The 24,557-nt window shown below is 36.1% G+C and overlaps 1 protein-coding gene across 3 annotated transcripts in view; it reads left to right on the top strand.

Moving 5' to 3' along the window:
• The window catches only part of MON2 (MON2 homolog (S. cerevisiae)), a 53,968-nt gene extending 29,757 nt beyond the window's left edge, over nucleotides 1-24,211 (top strand). For 2 of the 3 annotated variants that reach the window (XM_009997753.1, XM_009997752.1), the window contains exons 23-33: nucleotides 131-424; nucleotides 1,157-1,355; nucleotides 2,610-3,238; nucleotides 7,992-8,135; nucleotides 8,957-9,085; nucleotides 9,741-9,931; nucleotides 19,274-19,334; nucleotides 20,624-20,747; nucleotides 21,557-21,764; nucleotides 22,555-22,637; nucleotides 23,977-24,211. In XM_009997753.1, coding sequence (XP_009996055.1) covers nucleotides 131-424; nucleotides 1,157-1,355; nucleotides 2,610-3,238; nucleotides 7,992-8,135; nucleotides 8,957-9,085; nucleotides 9,741-9,931; nucleotides 19,274-19,334; nucleotides 20,624-20,747; nucleotides 21,557-21,764; nucleotides 22,555-22,637; nucleotides 23,977-24,140 — 2,226 coding nt within the window. In that variant the 3' untranslated portion in view covers nucleotides 24,141-24,211. Of the gene's footprint in view, nucleotides 1-130; nucleotides 425-1,156; nucleotides 1,356-2,609; nucleotides 3,239-7,991; nucleotides 8,136-8,675; nucleotides 8,694-8,956; nucleotides 9,086-9,740; nucleotides 9,932-19,273; nucleotides 19,335-20,623; nucleotides 20,748-21,556; nucleotides 21,765-22,554; nucleotides 22,638-23,976 lie in introns of all 3 variants that reach the window. The other variant, XM_009997750.1, reaches the window with a different exon arrangement.
• Nucleotides 24,212-24,557: the final 346 nt, after the last annotated feature.

Genomic DNA, 24,557 nt, shown 5'->3' with positions numbered 1-24,557 from the left:
GGAAATAAACATCATTATATATTTTACAAAATACTGTTAAATGGGAAAATGAGAAAAAAAGTTATTTCATGATCATTAAGAACATTATAATGTTTATTGTACAACAGCAATTGTCTTACTTATTTTGTAGTGGAATATTTCAGATTATTTTTTCCAAAGAGGTGAAATAATTGAAAAGGAGCTAAACAAAGAAGAAGCAGTGTTGCAGAAACAGGCAGAAGAAAAGGGAGTGATGTTGAATAGACCTTTTCATCCTGCACCACCATTTGACTGTCTTTGGTTATGCCTGTATGCCAAACTTGGAGAACTGTGTGTGGATCCCCGACCTGCAGTTAGAAAGAGTGCTGGGCAGACTTTGTTTTCTACTATTGGTGCTCATGGAACTTTATTGCAACATTCAACATGGCACACAGTAATATGGAAGGTATGACGTGAGGGGTCTTTAAAATGGCATTTATGTTTTGTTAACATGCTATTTTAATCTCAGTTAACTAGCTTAGTAAGACTTTTTAAAGGCAAGATATGGTAGCAGAAGTCTGATAATGTCTTTTGGTGGTAGATTTTTTTCATGCTTTCTTTTCTCTGGCCCTAAAAGCCTCTTCTTACAAAATGTGATTTTTGTATCTTGACCATTTCAGTCTTACTTCAGAGTTGTATAAAAAGGCTGTTCCCTTCCTATAAAGATGAATGACTGTGCAAAAGTATGGTGACACTTGAGGGTCATGTGATTGGATTGATCTGATTTGTATAGAGCTTTACCACTTTGTGGTCTGTTTTGGCTCTCTCATTTGAGAGGATCTGTCAAATACCTTGTTTTAGATCAGTCATGTTGATTGTGCCTTACAGAAAAAGTCAGGCTGAGGTTGAGTCTGTTGCCTGTTGTACCTGTGTGGTATCTGAGATTCCTTGGTTTTAGCCTTCTGTTAATGCTAACTCAGTGGTTTTGATCATGCTGTTTCTAACCCTTCTCAAGTGAACATCAGTTGGCTGATTCTTACTCTTAGCTGTGGCAGAGACTGTTTAGAATAAGGGAATTCTCAAGGTGGCACTGTGACAGAAAGGATGATGGAAAAAATACTATTTTTTGTGGTTTCGCCATGAATATAACTATGTTATTTGAAAAGTTGTTGTTTTCCTCTTTTTCTGACTATTACAGGTTTTATTTCACCTGTTGGATAGGGTTCGAGAATCTTCCACCACAGCTGACAAAGAGAAGATTGAATCAGGAGGAGGCAACATTCTCATCCATCATTCAAGGGATACAGCTGAGAAACAGTGGGCTGAGACATGGGTATTAACACTGGCTGGAGTTGCAAGAATATTTAACACCAGGAGATACTTACTGCAGCCTTTAGGTAAAATTTACAGATTAAAGTTATTGAAAGATCCAATGACAAGCTTTCCACTTTGCTTTTTTTTCAGTTAAAGTACCAAGCAAGAATCTTAACTGTAGCTTAAAAGTGTTTTCTGTTGTGTCTAACCTCAAATGTGCTGAAAATTACAGTTTTTAATTCATGCTTTTTAAGCCCAAAAATTTTAAGTCCCCAATTAGTCTTCCATATCACAGTACTTGAGATTAAATCTCACTAGTCCCAATTCTGGGTGCTAAATAGCTTTAATTCTAGAAGCCTAATAATAATTTTTCAGTTCCTCTGGTTATCAGAACATATTTTTCTTCGTCTTTCTAAGGTTATACAACACTTGTGTAGAACTTTTCCATAGTATCAGTGTGTCAAGTTTAATAGTGCTCTTACAGTGTAAAGAGAACTGACCTGTACAGTCAGTGAAGTATACACCTTAGAAAGGAAGAAAGGGAATTTTTTAATGGAAAGATTGGATTTTTCAAGATGTGAAAAATGTTGAGAATACCCACAATTCCAAGTGATTCTTTTTGTCCTCTCATACTTTTCCACTGTTTGTCTTATACAGAGATGTCAGTTTGAATTACTTTACTGTAGTCCCTAATGCAGCTAACTGAAGTGAGTTTCACTTTTCTTCTTCCTTAAAATCTTACTTTTCCCATTTTAATGTTTTGTTTTTCTTCTGTAATGTCTTGGAATCTTTATTTATTAGAAAAATTAAGATTACTGTTAAATTTAATTTAAAAAAATCAAACTCCAAAAATGCAATCTTTCTCTACAGTAAAATCATCAGAGCATTTTAAAAGCAATTCTTCATAAATGCGCATATTGATTATACATACAAATTCAGCCTTTAGAGTATAGATTTGACCCTTAATTCCTTGTATGTGTTTGACACTTCTTGAAATCAACAGGCATCTGGTATGTATAAGAACAGATCTGTTTCCCTATCCTGAATAAAGAAAACATTTTTCTGGTATAGGATATGATTTTTCACTAGCAAATTCGATAAAAACATTTGATGTATTGTTTCATTCTTCATATTTGTGTGTTTCTGTATCACATTCATTCTTTCTGGTTATGGTTGAACTGATACATTGTGAAAGTCATTCAGGCCATCACCTAACCTCATGAAATTTCTTCGTATTAGAGTATCAAGTACAGCCTTTCAGAGACAGGGTGGGTGGGAATGCAAATAGGAAGCCATTTCCAAGATAATTTTTCTCTCTTTTTTTTCTTTTTAAATAGGAGACTTTTCCCAAGCCTGGGATGTTCTTCTTGATCACATCCAATCAGCAGCACTCAGCAAAAATAATGAAGTTTCCTTGGCTGCTCTGAAAAGCTTCCAGGAGATCTTGCAAATTGTTTCCCCTGTCCGAGACTCGGAGAAACCTGACACACCACCTGCTATCAATGTTTCTGTACCTGTGGTGGTAGGGACAACGACTGCCACTAGTCTTGGCAGATCATTCATGCGAACTGACTCCATAGGAGAAAGACTAGGAAGATACAGTGGATCTGAACCACCTGTAGTAACAGATGAGATTGAAGATTTGAATCTTTGGTGGGCAGCCTGGAACAGCTGGTATAGGATTGGTTCAGAAAGTACAAGGCCTCCAGTTACTTGTGATAAACTGACTTTCATTCCCAGCCAGCCATTTCTTACAGCTTTAATTCAAATATTCCCAGCTCTTTACCAACACATCAAAACTGGCTTCAGCATGGATGATCTCCAAAAGCTGGGTGTCATTTTGCACGGTGCTGTTTCAGTTCCAATCAGTTCTGATGCTTCCCCTTTCATCCTTCCATCGTACACTGAAGCAGTTTTGACAAGTTTACAGGAAGCAGTTCTTACAGCTTTAGATGTTTTACAAAAGGTAATAATATGACTTCAAATGCGTGGTGAAAGGTAAACTACACCATGTCTTGTTCATCTTAGAACTATAATGTGCTGGTTTAAATATGAGATTTTAAGATTTTAAATTACTTATAATTGCACAGTGAACTCTATTGTAACAATCAGATTTCCATTCCTGGTGCAAACCAGGTGCTCTGCATTGAAAGGAATGGTGTAATCTTTATGAAATGTATTTTCTCTTGATTGCAGAAGTACCTTAAGTGGTGTGCTGTGCTTGTAGCCATTTACTTGTCTTTCTAATATTACAGTATTGTACTATTTACGAGGATCTGTACTCAGTTGGAGAAATAGTCTCTCAAACAGTATTCCTTATGTTGCCCAGCTACTGTCATAAACAAAGTCTAGAATAATAATGAGAATGAGAACTTTCAAGTTCATGCAAAACATAAAATATAAAAGGTCTCTGGCAGACCACCTACCTTCTTGCCTCTTGTTAATAAGTTGTTTAAGGAAAATACTGTGTCTCTGCTTAAGAAATTCTTATTATACAATTCATCCTCAAAGAGCTCCCTTCATGCAGGTACATCTGTAAGTAACAAATTAGGGTGTCCTTTTTCTATACAGTTAAAAAAAAAAAAGGAAGAAAGTTAGTGCTTCTCACTTTCTCAAGTTGTAAAACATCTCCCTGCAAAATATATTTTTCTTTCAGAAAACTTGCTTATTCAAAAGAAGCAAAGGTAATAATGAATGAGGTCATGCATTTATATTAAGCACTGCTTTAAAAAAAAACAGATCCCCCAGTTCCCCAAAAAACTATTGGGAAATGCTGGAATTGAAACTGTCCGTGTAACCTGACTTCATTCCTTTTGGGCTTTCATTTTACAACAGGTTTGCTTAACTTACGTGGTCATACTATTATTTTTTTTTTTTTCCTTCCTCCTCTCAGACAGGATCCTGCCTTATTTAGTTCATAGAACACATGGTGTCCACTTAGCAGCAAATCAGCATCTCGTTTTCTTTTTTCTTATTGTGGGTTGACTTATCTCATACTTATTTATACCCCACAAGCAAAACAGAACCATTATCTTGCTCTCATTCCTTTAGTTTATGACATAAAACAATATTCATGAATGTACTTTGAGAACAGAGGTATAAGATTAGAAGTTGTTATTAAATCTTGGGTTTGTATGTGAGAATATAACTAACATGAAGTTTTAACACCAGTCATATCCACTAAATTTTCATCCTTTTCTGGTCAGGCTTGACCTTTCTGTATCCTTCCTTTTGCAACAGCTCAGCCATTCCCAAGTGCTCCACTTAAGTTTCTCCACTTAATCACTCCGTATGTTCATTATTCAGATTTTTCTGTTTCTTTGCCAGTCTCCTTATCCAGATGTTCTTAGCTACCAAAGGCTGCAGGCATTAATGCTTCTCAAAGAAGTGGTCACCAGAGATTCTAACATGAGGAAAAGCTGCACATATTTTTTTACTCTTGTTCTTGTGAAGACGTTAAATTGTTTTAACTGAAGTTTTCTTAAACAGTAACAAAAGCAGTAACTCTCCATGAGAGGGACATCCTTCCCCTCTCCCAGTGGAAATGGTTAGCATGGCAGTTCAAACCTTTCCAAGTACAAACTTACACAGAATGCCTTAGGTACCTCAGTTTATACAGTGCCTCCTACCCCATCTATTGTTGTTATATTGCTAACAGAACAGCAATGAAGTCACTAAAAAAATAAGTTTATTTGGACATAGTAAGTTCTGTGAGGTCACATGAGAGCTCCTTACATGATAAGGCAGCTGGTGAGTGCTGATGTGGAGCAAGGGTCATCCATCCTTCAGATGGTTTTGCTGGAGGCCACAGTATCTTCTTTCTCTGTTCAAATCTATCAGTACTCCCAGGATGACACACACAAGCTAGTGGAGCAGTTAAAGAAGAGTATGTAAATACTTGCCACCTTTTAAACAAAATTTTTCTTATATGTTTGCATTGTAGGATCAGATTAAGTTTTGTTATTTGCTGATACAGGAAGATTTGGTCAGTTCTTATTTTCTAAGAAGTTCTGGAACAACCTTGTAATTGGAATAGCATGAAAAAACCCTGACATTTTTAAGACTGAGCACCTGACTGAATTAATAAAGACAGTTTACAATGTGATTGCACTGGCGAAGGACATTGCAACTCAAGAACATAGGACTGGAAGGGATCCTTGGTTCTCCTTTCAGACCTCTGTGTCTTGAGTCCATTTTACACCCTTTGTTTTGGTCTTAGTTTTCATTTCCCATTAGAACCTGTTTTCTGGTCTTTCACTGCTGTAGTGTAGGTGCCTGCTTCATCACTGTAGCTCAGCTAAAGTTTGTACTCAAGCCCAGACTCTCTGATTATTTTCACTGCCTCCCTTCACTGTGACTCTAGGTCAATTCTGCAGTGAGGCAGCTGGCTCAGCTGACTGAGGGACACTGATACAGACGTGGGCATCAGATACGTTAGAATTCTGCATCTGCAGGCCTTATAGCTGCAAATGTCTTGAGCTATGAGTAGGGTAAACTTAAGGATGTATTTACATACTCTGGCCGAGATGGTAAAGAATTAGTTACAGAGAGCTGTAAAAAAAACAAGAACAAAACCCAAACAGTAGTCCATGACAGTAGTTGCGCTAGGAGTTGTTGGATAAATCTGAAATATTACCAAATGTGAAGGTTAGTACCAGAGTGCTTTAAAGCACACATTTCTGTAACTAAAGTACTGTGTCACTTTTCACAACAAACAACTATCTGCAAAGTATTTTATTTTAGGGTTTATATTTTGTTGTTGCCTGATCATTACTTTTTGATTTATACACGTCTCTTTACTTAAGTGTATAAATAGGCACACTTAGTGCAGTAAATACTACTCTGTTTTATAAGCAGGTCTTAAATACACTTTCAACATCCTTCTATAACCTTCAACACTTTAAGGTATTTCTGAGGTTTTCATACTCTTAAATAAAAGTTACCTGGTGTCAGTCAGAAGCATAAACCTCTTTGAAAAACAATTCTAGTTAGATGAATTTTCAAAGCTAAATGATGTAATCCTGCCCTTTTTTATATTATATGACTAATTTTTAGAGTTGAAGATACCCCAGTAGACTGGTTAGAAAACACTTCTATTTATAAAATAAAAATCTTACATGTTCTTCATAAATATGAAGAATAAGAAGCTACTCATGCACAAACTTCAAATAAGCAGTAGTTATTTTTTTTGTTCACCAGTACAGAAAAACTGGCATCTGAAATGATTTTCCACTGATCCTGAAACTAATAACAACAGTAATAATACTTTAAAAAACTTAACAATGTGGGGTGGTATTTTGAAGTTCTGCCATTATAGATGTTAAGATAGTCTTCTGTGGGTAACGTGAGTTGCATTTGTTACCCAGATGTTTGTGAATGCTCTTTTTGTAATCTTGCATTAACCTGTTAAAATTTAATTGCAGTGACTTTAGTGCAGCAGCGTATCAGCTCAAATTGTTTTACATGGCAATGAATACTTTTTATCAGCAATTGATCTTTAGTCTTCTGTCATACAGGTATATAATAAAAATGTCTTTTTCAGAGTTCAGTACAGTCTTGAACTTGAGCACCAGAAGAGGGGTATGGCTTTTTAGAAGGGGTGCTTCACTGTATTAAAAATTTTGATTAAGTTTTTGAGTATTAGACATGCATTTTGTATTGCAGGAAGCTAAGGAAAAGGGAAGGGCCATTGATGATACATGGAGTGCCGTGCTGCAGGTCACAGATTGCTTGAAGGTGCAGCTAGGTCTTAGGAGTGATGACACTGCTTTTAGCCCTGTTGGCTTGCTCCCTTTTGTGACTGGTAACTCAGGATACTTGCAAGCCCATAAACTGCCACCGCTCATGACAGAGCTTCAGCATGGAGGCTGCACTCAGACAGCTTTGGGACTGTTGACACCTTGAGTGAGTTCAGCCATGGATGATGTGTGCTTAATGAAAAGGGGATTTGATTCCTCCCCAGAGGAAAATGACAGGACAAGCACAAGGTGTTTTTGTGGAGCAGTAAATAGGCTGTTTTTTTAAGAGGAGAGACTTTAGGGGGAAAAGCTAGACATTTAAAATGACAGAAAAATAATTGGGATAACTTAGAATACAATAATTTTATTTGGCTTTGAAAATAAATGCCATAAGATTGCCTTAGGATTTATATTGCAACAGGAAATCATTATCCTGTGACAATATAATATTTCATTGACATCTTCTAAGTACACCCTTTCTAAAACATTTTCAGTTTTAAAGCAAGATTATGAGTATCAGCTCGTCCAAAAGAATATAATTCTCATTTTATTTATATTGCTTTCTGTAAGGCACAACTTTAACTACTTAAAAAATTCTTGTATTAATTACTTCTGAGATTTAAATGTTCCTTGAAATAGAACATAAAGAAGATGTGGCAGAGATCAACAGACAGGATTTGTGTAAGACTTACAGTTTGCTGTCATGTCAAAGCAGGGTTTGTAAAGAAAATGTATCTTTTATTGGATTAAATGTATTTACTGAACTCTGTATGCCTGATATCTTGCCACTTAATCCACTTGAATAAAATAACAAAATTTAATCTCCTTAAACTGTTGGAACTACACACTGTCTTTTATCCAGCATGACTTGCATAGCCTTACATGGGAATTTTTCTTTAGGAGTTCCTTGTACTAGTGCACATTTTTGAATATGAAAACTCAAGATAATATATTAAGCTTTTGTATTATTTTTTTGTATAGGCTATATGTGTGGGCTCAGAAAGTATGCAGATAATGTATCCTGCAATCTTCGACCAGCTGCTGGCCTTTGTAGAATTTTCCTGCAAGCCTCCACAGTATGGGCAGCTGGAAACAAAGCACATTGCGAATGCAAAGTATAATCAGGTAATTAATGACAAATCTTGCTTGTTTCACTTGGCTGGTGACCCCAATTCAGCTTCAGATATAGATGTTTAGCAAGATGCGTTTATTCCATCTGTAAAAACTTTGCTGTGCATGTTGAGTAATAATTTCTTAGTATTTTTTTACATGCTTTTTTAATCTTTGTTTGCTTCCTTTGAATTCTACTTTGCTTTCACACTCTGTATTCTTCTGTGTAGAAAAGGTCTCGTCTGGACGCCAGACATAGTGAATGTGTCTAAATTTTTCCAGTGAATTAATCTAAAATAACTTGTCCTACATGTGATACCAAATTTCATAGAAAGACACAATAATTCAGAATGAAGAAAATTCCCTCAAGCTGCAAATTTTTGAGTTGCACGTGCTGTAGAGAAATGGGACATACTCAGTAGTTCTTTTTTATCTGTGTACTCTGCTGTTCACTAAGCATGAGCATCTGATTCACTGTAATCAAAGAGGTAACTATTATATATGTATTAATTCTTCTTATTCTGTTTGTCCTGCAACACAATGGAATCACACTAGATACAACTATTTGCACCGGTGAGTTAATTTCCTTCAAGATTGTCCTAACGTAGTTGTCTTGCCTAGACTGCAACATTTCTCCTACTTAAATGTACTTTACTTCAATGTAGAGTACATTTTCATAGTCAGACTACGTTGTATTTGCAGTTTTGCTGCTTGGACCATATTCTTAGCAAACCTTGCATGCATTAAACAGAGTTCAATGCAAAACATACATTTGCTGCTCCTAATTAATATGTTTTCCCATGTAGTTCAGTAATTTCAGTGATTTCTTTTCCTAGGCGGAATGGGTAGCATTGAATTATGTACCATTTGCTGAGAGATCATTGGAAGTTGTTGTGGACTTGTACCAAAAGACAGCTTGCCATAAAGCTGTGGTAACAGAGAAGGTTCTTCAGAACATTATTAAGGTAAAAGTCTGTCCTGTATCTGCTCTGAATTCAGTGAGCTTCTATTGGAAATAATGAGTCTTTCTATCTAAAAGACTTAAAATTTGCTGTGTTTTTATCTGCTGTTCATTTGGGTTGTATTGCAGCCTTTATCTTAGAATTTCACTAATTCTTTTTGCTTTTAAACTTTGTCATTTATGGATACACTTTGACTTCTGCATATTAGTAAGAATGTGAATTTAATGATGTTTTTCTTCTTTACTGCATAAGCACTTGGAATAGCTTTCTAGGTATGGGACTAAACTCTCCAGAATACACACATGATGATAAGCTGCTTGCAATGGTAGATGTTGGGACAGCCCTTTTGTCAGGCTTAGCAGAAATCGTGGATGGCAATACAGAGGAAGAAAATTTGTATGTAATTTCATAGTGTAATTGGTAGGGGATCAGGTCTGTCTTCTAACCCTGTACTCAGCAACAGACTTTTGCTTTAGTCAGCTGGTATATGGTGAATCATCTTTATATTTTTAAAAGAGCTTCTCATATACCAGCAGAAAATGTAAGGGATGTGTCCTGTTATCTGTGATAATATCTGCCAAGATCATCTGCTGAAACCAATCATATTCTTAGAGTTGTCTGAGCAACTATGAATTTTGTTTTAACTGTCATTTTGCAGACACTAAGAATACCTCTTAGTCTGAAATATTCCTGTCCTTCTGAAAGCACATGGAAGCTAGCTGTATCCTCTCTTCTTAAAGTTCTCTCTATTGGACTACCAGTTGCAAGGCAACATGCATCTTCTGGAAAATTTGACAGTATGTGGCCAGAGCTAGCAAATACCTTTGAAGACTTTTTATTCACCAAAAGGTAAACATATTTTTTATTATTTAAAAAAAAAACCAACAAAAAACAACCAGTAACCAACCACCTAGAATGTATTTGTAAGTTCAGTAAAAGTATCCTTATCTTTAGAGATATTTGATATTTGAAATCTTTAATGGATGAAGGAAAAAAGGTAATCAGTCTGTCTACTTCAGAAAAGTATACATTTATTAAGTAGTAGAAAAAAACTTCATCCAAAAAGGCAAGAAAGAGCTCAACTGGCATCAGAATACAAGGTATAGCCTTTCTGACCAGGCCAAGGAATTCCAAGGACATTTACTTTAGATTTGATGAAGAGTTCCTGATGTGTACTCAACTTGTTCTTTTTTCTTTTAATTGGAACAGAATTGCAACAATTTTTTTGTTTTGTTTTTTAAGGTGAAAACCATTAACTATCTGTATTTCTTTCAAGTTCTATCTTGAAATATTCCACTTGCTATGGATTTTGGAAAGTTCCTTCTTACATTGCTGTTCACTTAGAAGCCCATGGTTACCTTGCATTTGTTTCTACCCAAGATAAATTGACTGCACTGTAATAATTAACCATGCTTTATTTATAATGTTATACTATAATACTAATTATAATAATAATAAAAGTGTAGCTAAATAGTCAGATTGGTAACTAGACAGACAGGCAGGTGTATAAGTACATCTATAATCTCTTAATAATGGAACACTGTGCAAAATAACTATCAGAGACCTGGTCTATTGATTCATTCAGCCAAAATAATACATCAGTAGGGGGACATGGCAAGAGTTCAGAACACAGTAAAAGATTTCTCTAGAGAAGAATTTTTACTGTCCCTTGAGGTGGGTAAATAAAGATTTCAGTACAGCAAAGATGATCTAGGTTAGGCATAAAGCAAATCTTGTGCTGTAAGGAAGGTCAGATATTGCAGAAGATGGCTGCGAAGCAGTACAGCATTGCCACCTTCTGTGAAGGTGTGTGGGTAAACATATCTTAGTAGTAATTAGAAGTTTAAGTCTGTCTAATATTGTCTCAGATTGAAAGAGAATGTGCAATATGAAAAATCTTACTTTCTGTGTGTATCCTGATTTCAGTAGCAAAGTAGTTTGTTTTTTTTTTTTATAGGTAACAGTACGGTTCTTCTGTACCTAACACTAATATGCTGTATTTTGTGTGTATGGTTTTCAAACACAAAGATCAGCAACCAAATACAGCTGTATTTACTAATGATTAATAAATAGCAGCTTGCCCAAAATTGACAAAATAAATACCAATAAATAGCCACTAGTGAAAATGTTTGTCTAAAGAATGCATTTGGAATTCCATCAATAGGCTTACATGACAATTGAATGAAAATACTTAATTTTGGTTTTGCATTTACTTCAAAGAAATATTATTAAATAGGAAGTCCTGAAAATAAAAAGCTCGTCAAGACTACATCAAAGACACTTTAATAATCCAATTTTTTCTTTTGATGCTTCATTGTTTCTTTAATTTAAAATAATCTTTGCAGTGCCTTGTTTGGTTTTGTTTTCAGATGCAGTTAGTAGTCCTGCTTCCATTCTGAGACAGACAGCCCAGATCACCTCACACCCTATCAATATCATTGTTGGGTTTAGAAAATTAAAATGAAGATTTTTTTTTTTCAGGTTACTGTAGAAGAATGTATGTTCACATAGAAGTTACTTTGGGAATACATAGTACTATTTGCTGTAAATTAATTATTCCTAAATATCTACAAACAGATTGAACATATCAATATTGCATGTTATTAGCTGACCCAAACTGACACAGCTACAGTTTTTGGGTATTAATCATCCCTAAATCCAGGGAACAAACATTATCACAGATCTTCAGTGTAATTCAAGATAATCCACTATCATCTGCATGACCTTTTGGGGCAAAATATGTTGCCTTTTTTTCTTAAGTTACAGTGAATGATTTATACTTTTCTTGAAAGTTGTTCCAACCGTAGAAATTTCATCCTAACATCTTGCTTTCTGGGAACAATCACTGTTGACACTCATTTTAATAACTTCTGCCAGCTGTCATACATGGGAAAACATTCTCTGGAAGTAAAGGAAAAATAGTACTTCTGTGAATATTTATGATGCCCTAAAACTTAAGTCTGGTTTTGCCTGTTCAGAGACCAGAGTGTATTCTGTATTTTTACATGCAAAATATGTTTCAGAGGTCAGCATTTTCATCAGAAGTAAAGATGTTCTCAGAAAGTGAAATGAAACTTTTTGTTTTCTCTCACTTACAAGCTTTAAGGTTCAAATTTTTTTTAAAAAAAATGGGTTGGTGGCTTATAGAACCATATGGCTACAGAAGGATAATTTGGCCTGTTATTGTAATTAATAGCCATTATTACTCCTCTTCCCAGCTTGTTATGATGAGATGATTTTTGCTTATATAGCTGTACATTGTATGGCTATTGAATGTCTGGTTTGGGATTGGCTTTGGGGTGTTTTTTTTTTTCCCTCCTAATGTCCATCTTTTTCTAAATAGCAGTTTGTCTTCCTGAGTGTGTGCTTCTTGTATTACTGTTAGAGTCCTATCTTCTAGGATATCCTTTAGGATAGACAGCCCTTCTGTTCCCTCTATCAGCCTGATCCTCATGGTCCTAAAAAAACTTAAAGCTAAGAAGGGAGTACATTTGCCTCATGCCAGTAGTCAGGACAAGGAGCAGTCATTTCTTCTCTTCATCCTCTTCCTCCTCCCTACAATGCTCCTGAAGTGTGCCTCTCTTGCTGTGATGCAAAGGAGGGCTCTAGAGATAGCTGTGGAATTCTCCATGTTGAGGTAATTTTCTTCTGATTTTCTTTGGTTAAGTCCTTCTGCACTTCTGTGCAAGGTGCTGTGAAACTAGCCTTGGAAAATAGGGCAACCTGTCCCTTTTGTGTTAGAATTTTCTAAACTGTGTCTTTTAGTGGATTGTAATTGCAGTATAGTCAGTCTTTTACATTAGCAGTTGTTCCATTTTAAAGGAAATTGAATTAAGAATTTTCATACCTGTGTTCTTTCAATTTTATTTTTCTTTGTCATAGTTCTAATAGAAAATATGTTAGCCATAGCAGTTTTTTGAAAGCAACAGCTAAAATTTATCATTAACTGAGATGCATGTCAACCTTCAGATTTATGGGAGAAAGCAGTGGGAATGTCTGGTCCTTTTCAACTGTCCATATTCTTTATTTTAAGCCAGCTAGGTGGTACAAAAGCATTTTTTCAGTGTGTTCCCTGATTTTATTTTATATATAGATATATTTTAAAATTATAAATATATAAAAATATAAATAAATATGAGTGAGACACAGTAACAGTATTAGTGCTTTATCTCTTTTGTTACCATTATCCAACATGTCACTCCTTGTGAGAGGAATTAGATATATTTAGTTAAATATATTTAGATATATTATATATATTAGATGTATTATATATAATATTTAGTTAAACCTAACTACAGTTGTAACTTAACATTTACTTTCTTATCCTGAATTCTGTAATTTTTCCTCAGCGTTCTGCTTCAAGGAAAGTGATGTGTTTTGTCACAAAGAAACTTTTCTTCCTTCACTCCTATAGACCTTTTCACACTTCCCACTATTTAGTGTTCTACATGTTCCATGCTATTTTCTGTCCAGGCTTCATGCAAAGCTAGGTAAATAACTTCCTCATGTACCTGTTCTTCAAACCCTTATTCTTCAAAGCTGACTTAGCACTTCTTGGATGGTTTTAAATATTAAATATTTTCATCTCTGTAAAACTTGGAAATGTCTTAACTGCAGTCAGTCCTCCTAGTAAGACTATGTAACAGATTTGGGTAGTTTTTGGTCATCCCTCTGTATAAGAATCAAGCAAAGGAGGCAGAAGATCTGCATGGATGAGAAAGGAGCTTCAGGAAAAGCTCTTAAGAAGGTTTACAGAATGTGGAAAAAGGGACTGGCCACTTTGGAGGAATATGTCAGAGTATGCAGGGATGCAGTAAGGCCTAAGGCCCACTTGGAATTAAATCCAGCAAGGGATGTCAAAGACAAAAAGAGTTTGGAAATCATGGTTGACCCATCTGTAGCCTTCTGTGATGGCATGACTGGCTGGGTAGATGAGGGAATAGCAGTGGATGTTTTCTACCTTGACTTCAGCAAGTCTTTTGACACTGTTTCTTGTAACATCCTCATAAGTAAGCTTAGGAAGCTTAGGGTTAGGTAAATGGACAGAGAGGTGGACTGAGAACTGACTGAGTGGCAGAGCTGAGAGGGTTGTGACCAGCAGCACAGAATGTAATTGGAGGCCTACAGCTAGCAGAGTTCCCCAGAGATATTCATCAATCACCTGGATGAGAGGACAGAGTGTACCCTCAGCAAGTTTGAGGGAGGTCATCTTTCCCTTCTACTCTGACCTAGTGAGGCCACATCTGGAATACTGTGCCCAGTTCTGGGCTCCCCAGTACAGGAAAGACAAGGAGCTACTGGGAAGAGTCCAGCGAAGGGCTACAAAGATGATTAGTGGACTCGAGCATCTCTTTTATGAGGAAGGGCTCAGAGACCTGGGTCAGTTCAGCCTGGAGAGAAGAAGGATGAGAGGGAATCTTATCCATGCTTATTCCTGTCTAAAGGGCAAGTGTCAACAGGATGGGGCCAGATTCTTTTCAGTGGTGTGCAGCAACAGGACAAGGGGCAACAGGCACAAACTTGAACATAGGAAGTTCCATCTGAACACGAGGAAAAACTTTCTAATTTTGAGGGTGAAAGAGCACTGGAACAGGCTTCCACCAGAGGTTGTAGAATCTCTTTCTCTGGAGATTTTCAAAACCTGCCTGGATGTGATCCTGTGCAACCTACTTTAGGTGACCCTGCTTTAGCAGGGGGGGTTGGACTAGGTGACCTCTAGAAGTCCCTTCCAACCCCTGCCCTTCTTTTGGTTCCCTTTAGCTGTGTTCATTAAAATATCCCAGTGCATATTGTCTCATTTTTATACACATTTCCAAGACTCCACCTAGCTGAGGATAGAGTAGAGAGATAAAACTGTTTTGCTGAGGTTCTGCATATTTTATCAGCATTTTAAACATTTCTCTAATCAATCTCACTGTGGTCCTAGAAATCGCATATGTAGGTAGCTTAATAACTGCTTTCACCGGTGCAACTGAGTTGGCATTGGTTAGGTAAGAGGTCACTGTGGTTAGAACCCTTAAATGAAAGCTCTGTGAATGTCTGTGTTGAAAGTAGTGAGCCTCCTGTGCATGGTCTTGCCTGTCTTTTGCAAAGCAATAGACTTTCAAGCCAGCTATGGGACCGAATGATAGAAGATACTGATGTTCAACAAGTAAAAGGCATAGCAGAAATGGTCTCTACAACTTGGTACATGAAGAAATTTAAAATATAGCCAAAAGAACCCAGATAAATGAAAAAGAAAAATGTTACTGTCATAGAGAATTAACAGCTTCCAAGCAATAGGCTTCACCCTTGTTTTTTAAAAGCAAGCTACAGCTGTGGAGGCTCAATAATCTTGACTGTTATTATAAATCAAAATGGCATTTAAAAATTAATAAAATTCATGTAACTTAATTTACACAAAATTGTCTTCTAGTAAGAGCCTGGTCTGTTTATTATTTCATAACATTCTTCTTTCCCAGAGGCTTTCATGGGAGCATGTCAAGCCATTATATAAAACAAAATTCAACAAACGTGTGTGTATATATAATTTACTAGAGCAGAAGTCTGTGCTCACATGAGGGAATTAAATCACAACTCTCCAAAAAGATGCTTCAGAGGAGAGTGGTGCTGTGCACAGCAGGACTCTGGATGGCTGTTAGCTCTTTGTTGTTGTGCTCTAAAGCCCTCCCTAGACAGTGGGCAGCAGCTGAGAGCCCTGCACCTAGGAAATCCTGCACATAGCAACAGTCTGCATCCTGCTGCCTCTTGCCCTGCCCTGTCTCTTGACCCTTCCAGTACAGTTTGGCTTTCTTGTATCAGATCAGCAAAGCTTTTGGCTCTTAGAAAGATGTTTCATATAGACACCTTAATTACAAAAATGTATTTACTTGGGAGTAATTTGTTATATGAACAAGTACATAGCATACTCTGTAGCACACATACCAGAACAGATTTGGGTGACTGGACAGAAAGGTCTTAACACCTCTTTAAAGTAAAGCTCAGCTCAGAAAGTCACTCATAAATTAAGAAGTGTCAGAATGAAAGCTTTCCATGGATTTCAACATGACCTTCATTTATATGCATCATACCAGGTTACATTACTATTTAAGGGTTTGTATACTTAACTTCTTCATACATTATAAAAAGTACTGACCAAACAACTACTTAATATTTTATTTTATTCTTTGTTTTCAACATGTAACTCCAAAATTCCTGACCACTTAACACACAAACCAATAATAAACACATGATTTCATATTTTCTTCTTTTTCTAGTCACATGTAACACTTGAGTGTTTCACAGAAAGTGGTGAAGGTACCTATATAACGTCAGGGCAGTTAAGGCCTACTGGTGCAGTCAGTACTGTTACACTAAGTTCTTTTCATTTTTATGAAACAGTGTATAATGATGCAGTCTTTTCAGTCACATGCTGATGTTATAATGCCAGATGAGAACTATGAGGGTTAACAGGTGTTTTAGGTAGTCCTGTGAGGAGTCTGACTCAATAATCCTTATGGGTCCCTTCTAACTTGATGTATTCTATGATTCTATAGAAAGTCCATTTGAGGAAAGGAGATGTATTTATTTTTCTACCAGGAAAGCTAGTACCTATTGTCATAATTGTTAAAATGGAAAATCAGCTGTAGATGTGGAGACTGAACTTTAGGTGTCTCATGCTAAGCACCCAGAAGATGGATGGGGGGGGAAGTTTTTCTTAGAAAAATTTTACCTGACCTGGTCAGCATCATATGAGAGCAGAGGGGAGAGAACTAAACCTGTTAGCTAAACTGACCTGGTTTGAATGAGGTTTAGAAGCCTCCAAAGTTCTTAAACCTTTCATTAAAATTGGCAGTGGAATGGAGAAGACAGGCCCAGAGGAGCGTCCTTATGAGGACAAGGCTGGCACAGGTCCACAATTGTCTATTTGTCAGCTGCCTAGCCAGTGAGCACATGCTCAGCTCTAACTACCCACCACATGTCAGTTGCTTCCTGGGGAGGGACATGGATTGGGGAAGGAGCTCTGGGGGTGGGGGAATGAGTTTGGAAATTAGCCAAAAGATGCCAGGCTGCTTGTCAATACTGCACCAATTCCTCTGCTTACCGAACAGCTTGGTTCTTTGTTCAGTCCAGAGCTCTTTTTTTCCTTGCATCTGCCTATTCTGCCATAAATTAGGCAGGGAATGTTGTGGCAGATTGACCCCATCATTTTCCTTCCTTCTCAGAAGTGATCATCCTGTGTACTTAATCAGATGGTTTCTCTGGAGAAAAAAAAAACAGAAAGCATTATCTAATTTAAGATGCATTGTAACACACAAGCCTACACAATAGCAGCAAGGAAGGGAGTCGAAGTACCACAGGCAATCTTAATTCCTGTATTTCTAACAATTCCTTTCAAGTGGTCAAGTTTCCAAAGTGTTCCTCAGCTTAAAGATGTTACATAGTTATTTTAAAAAGACAAAAAGTACAATTATGGGAAAAGAGAATTCAATTTATGAAATTCTATTGCCCTTATACAGTGCCTTGTCTCTGGATTTTTGTTGTTAATTCTACTGGTCATTGCATTAGTTCTGGTAACATGTAACCCTCACAGACATCACAGAGAAACTGAACCCTCAATCCAGTGGTTTTTGCAATTGGCTTTCAATTTCAGAGAGACACAGGCATGAGGATTTTGACTTCTGTGCTATGTCAGAGAAACAGGTCTATCTAGGTCAGAACAGACATGTCTAGACTTACAGACTGTTTCTGTTGGATTAGTGGAATACCTAAATGAAGGGTGCCAGTGATATTTTCATTATATGCTCCTTCAGGCTTCCAATTTATGTAGCCCAGAGAGTTCTTGTACCACAGGTTGTCATTGGCTCATTATCAACTTTGCTTATAATAATTGTGCCAACCATACATTTAAATCTGTGTAGATTTTGACAAGCAAGCCTATGATTAAGAGATTCTAGGCAAGGTATTGTGGAGTTTTATCTATTGAGTGGAGTCCCTTCTTTGATTTTCCCCCCCTCAAGTGCAGTAGAAACAGATCTATAAAGCAAAACAGTTGATCACGAGGACCCATCATCCACAGAGTGATGAACACTTTAGATGTTCTGTTGCAGAGTAGATCTGGTCTGGCTTCATGTCATGCAAGCATCTGTGAGATCTTCAAATACATTTTTGGTTTACTTTAATTAATCCAGTTCTATTCACTTTAAGATCAGATATGAACAAAGGTTTATAAACATGATGTCTAAAAGTTGAAATTGAAGAGCCCATGTGTGAAGCAAACTAAAACACTGATGTAGGCACATCAGCTGAAGTAGTTGATTGCTGTCTTAAATAGGAGGCCTTCACTCATTTTGTCCTGCTGAGGAATTTGGCCCAAGAACTCAGCAGAACTGTAATCCAGCAAAGGAAAGGAATTTTAATTCACTGGACAGGTAGTCTGTTAAGTATAAGGAAGGACTCAATAAATGAGATAACCCTTAACCAGAGGAAACTGAATGAATGATGGTTGGCATAAAATTTCCCATCATGTGATACAAGATTTCCAAATTTATAAGCAGGGTAAGGTAGTATCTGGTAAGGTAGTTTTCATGGTTGAATAAATTATGGACTTTCATCTATAAATCAATTTTTATATATAATGGAAGAACTGCATAAAGTTCTGAATGTCTTCAAAATTACTGTTTGTAAAATGTGTTTGTCTCTTCATAAAATTAAGAATAAGAACAAATATTTCAGTTATCAAGGAAAAACACAAAGTAATATCTCATTAATGAAGTGTATTTCATTAATGCAGAAGAAAATGTAAAATTGTTGTTTACAGATGTACTGCCGAAAATCAACTCTTATACCTTGCAAACTGTAAATGTAATAAACTGTGATGATACTGTCACAGAGTCATCTAAACAGATATTGTGACTTTTGCATATCTAAGACAAGAGATTACTTTGAGATGTGTATGAAAAATGGTGTTGGTGATGTGAGTCCTTAATTAGATCCATCAGTTGTAACTCTTCAATTTTAGTGTTTTGCTACTTTTTCCTTTGAATATTTTTTATCATCGTTACTCATAAGATTTTATTCTAAAATGTTACTCATTATTATATAATAGTACCAACTTGATGCATGCAATAACTTTCAATGTAATGCATTTTCCCATACTTACCATCTTACACATGTGAATTTAAAAGTATAATGTATTATGTTTCTTTTTAGTACACCTCCTGATAATCTCTCAATTCAAGAATTTCAGAAGAATGAGAGTATTGATGTTGAGGTAAGGAGAATACAGCAAATACAATGTCAAACATAACAAGACAGTGGCATTCACAGATTGCATTTGGTTCTGAAACACTTTTTGAAAAGTTACCCACTTGTTATTTTTTATGTGATACTGTTTTCTTTTTTGAAAACAAGACAGGAAACTCAAAAGCTCAGAATTCTTCTGCTTCTGAGTTATGCAAAAAGTAGGCATCAGCATGCCAAAAACTACTTCTTGTCCACTGAGGTTCAAAACTGCATAGAGTGGCTAAACTAGAATGTGTTTCTGCCTCTGACCCGTTATCTGATTCTTACTTACTATGTTATTGCCAGGCAATTACACAGGTAATTGTAAGTCATGGCAGAAGCTGACAATTAAACCTAAAGTGGGTGCTTTTTGTGTTGAGGGGGGGCATTCAGTCAGCAATTATATTATTGCCCTCCAGGTGTGCTGTCAGTATTGAAAAGCTTCTGCATCAATGATGAAACGATATCTTGCTTGTGCAGCACAGAGACCACTGAAATGGTGAAAGAGATTGTTTGGTTGGATAAGGCTATGATACTTGGAATAAAGAGGGACTGGTCATCTTTCACTCCAGGACAGAGATGTAGCAGGGCAAGGATTCAGGATACAAAGGAAAAGGAGTTGCAGAAAAGACTTGGCAATATTTGTTGGTCTGACTGCCTGTCATCTCTCCAGCATGGCAGCTGAGACACAAAGATATCTGGGTGCAAAGCAGGAGCAGTTCTGTCTGTAGTGAGCAGAACTCTGAGGTCTAATGCATTTATGGAGATCTAAACCCACTTTGTTCCTGAATAGGAGCATCAAGACTGTGGATAAAAAGCATTCCAGTTAATGTGCGTTGCCTTAAGCTCGTTCAGATAACTAACTCGCTTGTTCTGCTTTGCAGATGTCACATTGTAAGCGTGTGATATGTGTGTTAATGTCATAGTGAGGCTGTTGAATCGAGTGGTGGGAGAGGGAGATTCCTAACGTTAGATCTTCTCTTTCCAAACCCATACATTCAAGTTTAATAATATACTTCAAATGTCAGTGGAAATCTGAGTGGTAATTGCTTCAGAAACTCTGTCCAAAGTGGGGGGGGAAAAGTTTGCTGTTTCAATGTAATGCTACACACAAGACCACAATTTTTTAATGTATTTTCAAATTTTAAAAGCTATCATTGGAAGATTTTGTGACTTTTAATTAGGCATCTATTTTTTTCTTTAATAATTCTGTCTTAATACTAAAATTACAACTTTAATATTCAGAAAGCCAATATAAATATATATAATTTATTTTAGGTGGTGCAGCTTATCAGCACAGAGATACTGCCATATGCTAATTTTATTCCTAAGGAATTTGTTGGTCAGATAATGACTATGCTCAATAAAGGCTCAATACATTCTCAGTCATCTTCCTTTACAGGTATGGTACCCAAATGACAAAATATATAGTGTTTAAATCTACTAGAAAGCAATAAAAATATTGAGAGTACTTGCTCTAATAAAAGACTTTACTTGCATGGCATGTGTTCAGTATAGACTGTTTGATATCCAGCTTGTTTTTATAAACTATATTTTATTTCATGAAGGTTGCAAAGCATTCCTTTCCTTGCACTTTTTTCAAAAATATTTCCTTACTTCTTGGTCACTATCATACATAATATTGTACTTGTGGTACTTTATACTTTCTACATAGTTTGTTTTGCATTGTGCCAGTGAACAGTTCTAACAATTTCAGACAATTATAAGAGAGACACAATCCTGTTCTTAAAAACTAAATTACCTTAGTGTAACTAGCTGGTGTACCTAACCAGATTCCTCAGCCTTTCAGAAAAAAAAAAATAAAATCCATAGGTTTTTTTGAAAGATGAAAAAAATGGCCATTACTGAGAAAAATATTTCATTTGTACAGTACCAAATATTAGTACTTATGGTGTAGAACTGGGGTTGCTGGGGTTTTATTGATTGATTTAATGTATTTTATTATTAAAGCAATGTCAAGTAGGTGACACATTTACTGGACGTGTTGCATTTTGTTTTTTGAACTATGATTATTGCACAGACCCCCTTTTTCAGATGTTATTGTTAATATTTGTTCTTATCACCGCTAATCTTTTTTAATACTAGAGGAGCAATACTCCTTTTGCAAACTGTAATAAACTGATTGAAATGCATCATTTAGTGTATTGGCAGGCACACTGCCCAATTAAATATGACATTTTACTTTGACAGAAGCCGAAATAGATATTCGAATGAGAGAGGAGTTTTCTAAGGTGTGTTTTGAAACATTGCTCCAGTTCTCGTTCAGTAATAAAGTCACAACTCCTCAGGAAGGCTACATTTCTAGAATGGCACTTTCTGTGCTCTTGAAAAGGTCTCAGGATGTTTTGCATCGCTACATAGAAGATGAGAGATTGAGTGGCAAATGCCCCCTTCCACGGTATGTACATTGTCTTCAGGAAATTAAAGGTATTGCCAGTCTTTTATGAGAAGAACTTTGCATTCAACGTATCACTCGTTCATTAAAAAAATACTTTGTGTGTGAAATTTAAAGCCAGGGATATGTTTGTGGGGAAGACATTTCAAAGAAAAGCTTTATGCCATTTTTCTTTTGTTGAAAGAGCTTTAAATAATATTAGCTGTCACATTCAGTGCTGTTACATAAACAGGAATGTGACTTAACATTTTCAGTTACTGAAACAGTATTTCTGATATCTATAAGATAATATTTTTGATATCTGATTTCCCTTTATTCCCATTTGAGCCATTTATAGTTTCTAAATTGAGATGGAGTCTCCTCAAAAATAAGACAAAATATCCAAACAGCATTGTGAATTATTATTCAAGTAATTGTTCTTGAAACAGAAAAATTTACCAAAGTACTGTGAATTTTTTTTCAAATGGGAACTTACTAAATTTCACTTCACTTTTGAAGTTTTTGATCATGATTGCTGATATTATTTTCATGTACATGAGTATTTTCAGATTGAAATGTGTATGCTGTGTTATTGTTTGCAGTATCAAATTTAAAGCTATCTTAGCTGAGACAACAGCAATGATGGTGGGAAAGTAAGATCAAGTTATAACCTTAATCTCTAAATATCCCTGCTTGGGTAGGCTTCATTGCAGCTGTTTCCATTATGTGTTTTTTTTATGTTTAAGTTTCGTAGGCTACTTATATTCTTGAGACAAAAATGAGAAGTTGACTGTTTGCATTTTTTTCTTTGTAGGCAACAAGTAACAGAAATAATATTTGTTTTAAAAGCTGTCAGTACTCTCATAGATTCACTTAAAAAAACTCAACCTGAGAATGGTAAGTCATTGTTAAACAACGTGGTTCTAAACAAGATAACATTATATCTGCCACCAAGACATTTATTTTTTCCTGTAGTAATTTTCACACAAATTTGAAAGAAAAGTGTAATCTGTGAGATTCAGTATTTTGTAATTCTGTATATATGTAGGTGGCAGGTAGACAAAAAAAAAACACCAAAACACCCAAAAATCTTTTCAGTATACCTAAAAGTAGAGAGTCTTAAGATACATTTAATAAAATAGAAAATTTTGATCTATGGTGTCTTTTATTAGATAGACCTTGGTGTCTTCTAGAAACAAATAAACAAAAAACCTTAATAAAATTCTTCCTTTTTTCTTCTTGTGGTACCTTTATGGGCTGCTATGGATCACGTTCACATAGGTGCACTCTGCAGTTCACAGGGAGTACAAGTTAAATGCATGGCAGGCTGTCAGATGCATCAACTTGTGGTCTTGCTTTCCCTCCCTTTCTGCTCAAGTACCACCTGCCTTAGCTCACTGTTGCCCAAGTAAATGCTTGAAAGATACATAAAGCCTTTTGGCAAGCCCTGAAGGCCCTTTCTCTTAGAGTGGTAGAGCAGCCAACACAGCTGGACTGTTCCCCACATCTTTTTCCTCTCAATGAGAGAATTTCACCTGGTCTGTATTTGGCAGTGATTGACAGACTTCCTGCATACTTTCTTATGAAAAGAACCACTAGACAAATTAGAGAATCACTTTACTCCCGCTTCTAGCTTTTAATAATAATTTTTAGGTTTGTTCTCGTTTCAAAACAGCTAAAATTGAGATAAAGAAGGAAGTGACTCAGTAAATAAGATTAACGCTACGATTTTTATATTTAACTTGTTGGACTAATAAGCTTTACCATGGATATTTTAGTGTCTTGGTCTGGTGTTTCACCCTCTCCTCTCTGTAGCTCTGGTAACATGGAATGATTTGAAATTAATGGAAGGCCTCATTGCTGACAACTTTCCAAAAGTGAAATGTGTGTCCAATTCAATTTTCTGTCAGTAGCTGAGAAAGGCAGGCAGGAAATGTGTGTATATTACAGATTTAATAAAAATAGTATCTTCAGTTTGTCAGGTCTTCCTCCAGAAAACACAGGGAATGGCTTACATGTAGGAACACAGGTGTGTAGCACTGTTTTATGGATATCCCATCTGGCTTCCAGCTGCTGCTGCTGCTGCTGCAAAAAAAGAGTATGTCTCTTCTGCAAAAAGCCTACATGATATCAGAGAACCCTGTAGAGATGTTGTAGTGTCTGTGTATTCAAGGAATTTATTATAAGAAGTTGAGACATCAGTAAGTGATTCCATGTGTTCTTTTCTTCATTGCAGTTGATGCTAACACATGGGCACAAGTTATTGCCTTGTACCCAACTTTAGTAGAATGTATCACCTGCTCATCCTCAGAAGTGTGCTCTGCTCTGAAAGAAGCACTGGTTCCTTTTAAGGACTTCATGCATCCACCAGCATCCAAGGTACAGAATGGAGAGTCTTGACCCCATAACACTTTGTCTTTTTTTTTTTTAATTTTTGAAGGAAAAAAAAAAAAGGTATCCAAAAACATTTGGTGTGAAGTTGTCTTGACCCCATAACACTTTGTCTTTTTTTTTTTTAATTTTTGAAGGAAAAAAAAAAAAAGGTATCCAAAAACATTTGTTCTCGAGTGAAGTTTCTCTGAGGAAATCTCTTGTGATTAGTACTTTGGCAACCAGAGCTGACTGCCTTTTAACTGTACTAACAAGAGCTCAGTAATTCATGAATACAGGTGGTATCTCAAAGGTTCCAGAGCGAGTAGCAGTGCAAACCTTTAATAAATTTAACAGAATAGTTGGAATCATTTATAATCTAATGTACTTGCTACAGTATCTTGAAGTGGTGATTGAAAAGTGGGCTTATGTACAGCTTGTTGTGTA

This window comes from Chaetura pelagica, unplaced genomic scaffold, assembly GCF_000747805.2.
Source record: "Chaetura pelagica isolate M959 unplaced genomic scaffold, ChaPel_1.0 scaffold314, whole genome shotgun sequence".
Taxonomy (NCBI): Eukaryota; Metazoa; Chordata; class Aves; order Apodiformes; family Apodidae; genus Chaetura; species Chaetura pelagica.
This window is presented reverse-complemented; position numbering and strand designations above follow the sequence as displayed.